Source organism: Lycium ferocissimum, chromosome 2 (assembly GCF_029784015.1).
Source record: "Lycium ferocissimum isolate CSIRO_LF1 chromosome 2, AGI_CSIRO_Lferr_CH_V1, whole genome shotgun sequence".
In the NCBI taxonomy this organism is placed as follows: domain Eukaryota; kingdom Viridiplantae; phylum Streptophyta; class Magnoliopsida; order Solanales; family Solanaceae; genus Lycium; species Lycium ferocissimum.
Genome location: NC_081343.1, coordinates 41,637,501 through 41,643,429, shown reverse-complemented (window position 1 = coordinate 41,643,429; position 5,929 = coordinate 41,637,501). Strand labels below are relative to the sequence as shown.

Genomic DNA, 5,929 nt, shown 5'->3' with positions numbered 1-5,929 from the left:
AAAAAAATTCATGCTATCGGGTATCTTAATATCTATTATAACAAGTTACTTGTCTTATTTTTTGAGTTGCAAATCCAAATTATTGTATGCAATTACCTATAGATTCCTTAACATTATACTGTAAAAAAAATCTTTTTCATCGTCTTAAATTCAGATAAAACAGAGAATGTTAGCAGGCAGAAGTGCGGTAGGAAATACACCAAACCTTATTGTTTTTCCCCATTTAATTGAAGCAGATAAATTTAAGAGATAGTGTTCGCCATTTTTGTTTAGGAGAGATTGTGGTGCATGTGTACGTGAAACACAGTGATGAACCCAAAATTTTAATTAAGAAAAAGAAATCAGTCAGAGATCTGGACGGAATAACATTGAGGACCACCAGTAAAAGTTGCAATAAAAATATGCCAAAGGAATTCTTGTTTGTTGCTTATAACGGGACCTCAGAACAATCTAGATTTTTGAAACATTAAAAACATGCTAATGGAACTCGTCTTTTAAGATAAACTTTACAAATTAATAATTTGACAAAAATTGTAATTATATAACCTGCTAATACATGTTTAAATTCACTACACATGTAAAAAGAATGTTTTACACTTTCAAGGTTTATATCTTAATATCACTTACATTAATTAGCTAATTGAGATATGATGATCACTAGAAGGTCAATAGTGCGGCCCCGACCCAGCGCATGTTTCACAAGTTAAAAGACTTAGGAATATATGGGCGGTGCATGTGTATGCATGTCTAAACCTTCGTATTTCTTGATATATTTAAATTATATATACTATTAATATAAATAATTGTTATATACAAATATAATCTAATTGGTTATTACAAGTTTCATTTGCTTTTACAAGACCATTATAATCGCTGACTTCAATCTTTTCATCCTACACATAATTAAACCAATAAATAATAAAGCTTCTATCTATCTAGCTAGATCGACTGAATACAATGAATTCCGAAAGTTCAAATGTCATCTTGCTAGAACGGATTGAATTATTTACCCACAAATCGTTTTCAACACTGTCGTTTGGCTTATATGTAACATACCTAAAACGTGAGATAAATTAGATGAAGACTCATCAACACTAATCTTATATGATGACTCATCAACACTGATCTTACTCGTTACTAGTTTATTAATCGAGTAGTATAAATGGCATGCTAAAGACACCCAAATTTCTCCAAGCAAATCCACATTAATTTTTTCGCCCTTCTGTTTTTAAAAGACTAGTAGGCAACTCTTCAGCCTCTTCTGTTCCCATTATCACCCCTAGCTACTTTTTGGTATAATTCTGTTTTCCTTAATTCACCAACTTCTTTGTTGATGGCTATATATATTAGACTACCAGTGCTCCTAACCACCAGCTGTCACATCAAATTTGTTTGTAATTGAGACATAGTTTTATTGAAATTATAGGCAATTTATTGACCTTAATTACGGTCTATTTGTTTTGGCAATTCAAGATTTGTTTTGAGAATAATTAAGTTCTGTGCAAAAATATTACTAATGCTGACACTATATGTGCATTATGCATATAAGTCTTAGATGCGTATAATGTAATAATGTTACGTTTTTAAAAGACAATTCATTCTTAATAACAATGCATACTATCTAGCTTACGTGACTATTTTCTTTAATTCACCTTATTACCTTGTTAGTATAATTTTAATAACAATGCATGCTACAGGAGGGACCGGACTAATATCACTATCATGTGGACGAGGTTGTCCTACTTTGTTTCTCTTTTTAATGTTATGTGTTAACTAATTGTTTGATAAATTCATTAATTAGTCTATGCATGGAATAAATTACCTCGTACAGTACTAGTCTATCCTACATGTGATGACTTTTATTCATATATAACGACTTGATTGGCTTGTAGCTCTTCTTCCTGCCTAGTGTGGATTACCATAGTGGAGAGAAAAAAAGTGCTTTTGTGTTTGCTAATTTCTGATTAAAACTAAATGGGGAGTTGCAGAAAGAAGACATGGCAAACAAATCTTACGAAGAGGCCATTGTTGCACTGCAGAACCTCATCAGGTTTGGACCATCATATCAGTATAATTAAGGATATATATATATATATATATATATATATATATATATATATTTTTTTTTTTTTTTAGAAAAGGAACCAAACTTGTTTTTTTTGAAAAAAGAAGAAAATATTAGAAAAGGAACCAAACTTGTTCAAAGTTCATGTTTGTGTTTTAAAATTTTCTTCTATAAAAATGTTTCCAAATATCTAGGTGCTCGAGCAGTTTTCTCAGAAAAGGTTTTGAAAAGAGTATATTTTATATTTGGATGACTATTTTGAGAAAAGATTTAATTCTGCAAAAAATACTAATTTTTTTGTCTAGGATGTTCGAATTTATATAATATAGTATATATTAAGGGTGTTCAACATGTAATATTATATCTGTAATATGTAATAATTGATATGTCTACACGGTATAATTTTTTAGCGAAAGGTGTTTGGTTGAACACCATTGCCGGGTTGTGGCTCCGCAACTGCACAATTACGTATATTATTTAAAAATTTAATTGCAAGTAACTTTATTTAATAATCATTGATGGGTAATCTTTAATAAATGGTATGTAATTTGTTACAATACATCAAATTACGCCGATGATATTAAATTTTCATTACACGTGAGTATAACTTAAATCCATTTAGTAAATCAGTAATCCGGAAATCATGAAACTGCAGTGAGAAGAGAGAATTGGGACCCGTTGCAGCAGAAAGAATTGATCAAATCATAGCTGAGTTACAAACAAGCTGCAAAATCTTCGACCCCATTCACAGGATCAAGTCTGGTTTTATGTATTTCAAAACAGAGATATATGAGTAAGCTTTTTTTTTTTTTTTTCGTAAATTCTCCAACATATTTAAAAGTGTGTCGTATTTATACAGCTCAGTTAAAAGAACAAAAGAAATCAAAGATCTTCCACAGATCGTGCAATAACAAACACTAGTAACATTGAATTTAAACAAAAATACCTTGAAATGACCAGTGACTTGTTGAAGTATGTGACTATTTCATTTAAGAGTTTAAACTGTGAGAGAGTGGACACCTTAAAAAAAAAAAAAAAAATCATGGGCCAAGCACTCGAAAATTCTTTTTGGTAATGTATGGCGGTTAGATTCGATCTCAGGATAGCTCTGCCTGCTCTGATATCATGCTGAAGTATGTGACCATCTAATGTAAAATCTAAAAGTTTAAGTTGTTAGAAAAAGCACACTTTAATTTACTTAATTATATTCTCAACATGCCAAATAACTAATTTCTTATATGTATCAGCAAAAATCCAGAATTGTTTGAGGAACTCAAGAAAGGCCAGGAACCCAAGGTGCAAGATCTTATTACTTTGTTACTACTATTGTTTTTATACTTTGTAATTTACTGTTGGATAGCTGAAAAATGAAGTACCGAACCGCGTGACAGTTTTTGGTGTTTGCGTGCTCCGATTCACGAGTAAGCCCATCCCATGTGCTGAACTTTCAACCCGGTGAAGCTTTTATGGTTCGAAACATCGCCAACATGGTCCCTCCTTATGACAAGGTCATTGTCTATCCATTAATTAGCTCCTAATTTCTCTGTTCTGCATGCAATAATTTTATTATTTATCTAATTTTTTGTGTTGGAATTGGCATTGTAACAGATTAGATACTCGGGTGTAGGAGCTGCCATCGAATACGCTGTTCTCCATCTTAAGGTTGAAAACATTGTAGTCATTGGCCACAGTGCTTGTGGAGGTATCAAAGGTCTTATGCAACTTCCAGAAGATGGTTCTGAATCAACGTATGTATCCTTAAGTAGACCATTTAAATTAAATATATTGACAAGAAGAGTGATTTACCTAAAGCCAATCAGTATCACATGACACTGCTCTGTCAAAATTAAATACACATTTAAATAATATGAGAAAAAATTGTATAGACAATAAAAAATGATCGTACTTGGTCAAACTGCACTACTTTGTCCATCGATTTGACGCTTTAGTAATCAAGTTTAGGTCCGGGGATGAATCCCCAAACTCAAATACTGTATGTTTTGTTTGTTTTTTTGCGCCTCAGCTATTATAAAACCTCCTACTGATGAAGTACAATAATGGTGAAGTATTAATGGATACCTTTTACAACATAAAACAAACTATTGTAATTGTAACAGTAATATACTTGAATTAAATATGTTTTATCTATACTAAATTGTGTTTTTTATATGACATCATTACAATAATTTTATTCATTTGCTTACTCTTTTATAATATTGACACGACTTACAAAAAAATCCTGTGTCGGTATTGATCATTGAGAGTTACTTAACAATTAAAAAAATTATGTTTAAATGAAGTACTGAACAATTGATTATGATATGTTACAAACTGAAGAAATACATATGTCATGATATTGTAGTGAATTTATTGAGAACTGGGTGAAAATTGGATTACCTGCCAAGGCCAAGGTGCTAGCTGAGCACGCAGATAAAACTTTTGAAGAACAGTGCAAATATTGTGAGAAGGTAAAATAGTGTTCTCAGACTATTTTTTTTTTTTCGTGTGTTTCTAAATGTCAACTAGGTTATTAATTCTATACTAATATGAAAATAAATAAATTGCAGGAAGCTGTGAATGTATCACTAGCCAACTTGTTGACATATCCATTTGTGAGAGATGGTTTGGTGAATAAAACGCTAGCGTTGATGGGAGGTTACTATGATTTCATTAAAGGAGAATTTAAGCTCTGGGAATTCCACTTCAGTCTTTTACCTCTATGTTCCGTCTGAACTCAACTACCATTTTCCGACAGGAGAAGACACCTCTTGTTCTTGCTCTTATCTTGTTGTATTTGTCGTTGACGAGTACTATATAGTTTAATTTTCTAAATAAATAAATAAGAGAGAGAGAGAGTGGACAAGAGTTCTCCCATCTTATGGTAGAAGAGAAGTGGTAATTTTTTTTTTTTTTTTTGTAATAATAATGACTCTGTTCTGCAGAGGTAAATAACAAATAATGGAGTTTTACTACTTTAGAAGGTGCGGTTATGATGATTTTTCTTTTGCATGATCATCTTTGTCTTGGGACTTTTGTTGGGTAAAAATTGAGGTGGCAATCCTGCACCGAAAAGTCTAGGGGTGGAATCAATCCACTAGACTTACAGTTATTTTAAGACATGATATGTGGAACGTAACTCTTTTCATTATTTGAATATGTCGAAGTAGTGGAGTGATGAGCAATTAATATGCAATGACATCTCCTCACATACTGGATTTCATGTGATAACAAAAATTTCAAATATTGGAAACTTGATTTCCCACAAAATCCAAGATAATCTCTTCCTCGTACTTACGTCGACTAACTTACGACGACACTTAACGTACAAAAGTACGAGGTGTAACATACTTCCTTCCTTAGAACCATTCGTCCTCGAATGTTAAACTCTTAGAGACTTACGAAAATTTCGCCAGAGCCTCCCCTATAAACTGTATTATGCCAACCTGCCACACAACCAGAAAACATACTATATACATGCCACACAGGGTCATAAACAAATAACAAGATCTCATTGGCCCCGCACGGCCATCAATATCAAATTTAATGCATCATAAACTATAACTCACCTCGTGGATAAGTAACTCTGCAGCTATGCGTGCTGTGACATCTTAATCTGAGTATCATCTGCTCATAAGTAGGGGGATTAGTCTGTAAGTACACAACCTAATCTAAGAAATCCTGACTCAAATCGCAATCATCTAAAACCTTTAGCTTGAAATAAATGAGGGTATTTGGACTTCATTTCTTCCTCGGTTTCCCACGTCATCCCCTTGATGTTTTTACTTCTCCACAAGATTTTCATAGAAGCCACATCCTTGGTCCTCAATCTACGGACCTAACGATCTAGAATAGCAGCTGGGATCT

The 5,929-nt window shown here is 32.6% G+C and overlaps 1 protein-coding gene across 1 annotated transcript; it reads left to right on the top strand.

Moving 5' to 3' along the window:
• Positions 1 to 1,155: 1,155 nt before the first annotated feature.
• Positions 1,156 to 5,055, top strand: LOC132037910 (carbonic anhydrase, chloroplastic-like). Its single transcript, XM_059428559.1, has 8 exons — positions 1,156 to 1,293; positions 1,989 to 2,050; positions 2,721 to 2,858; positions 3,313 to 3,361; positions 3,457 to 3,573; positions 3,674 to 3,813; positions 4,428 to 4,533; positions 4,633 to 5,055. Exons 2-8 carry the CDS (start codon positions 1,998 to 2,000, stop codon positions 4,795 to 4,797), a joined length of 768 nt encoding a protein of 255 aa, XP_059284542.1. The 5' UTR covers positions 1,156 to 1,293; positions 1,989 to 1,997; the 3' UTR covers positions 4,798 to 5,055.
• The last annotated feature ends 874 nt before the right edge of the window (positions 5,056 to 5,929 follow it).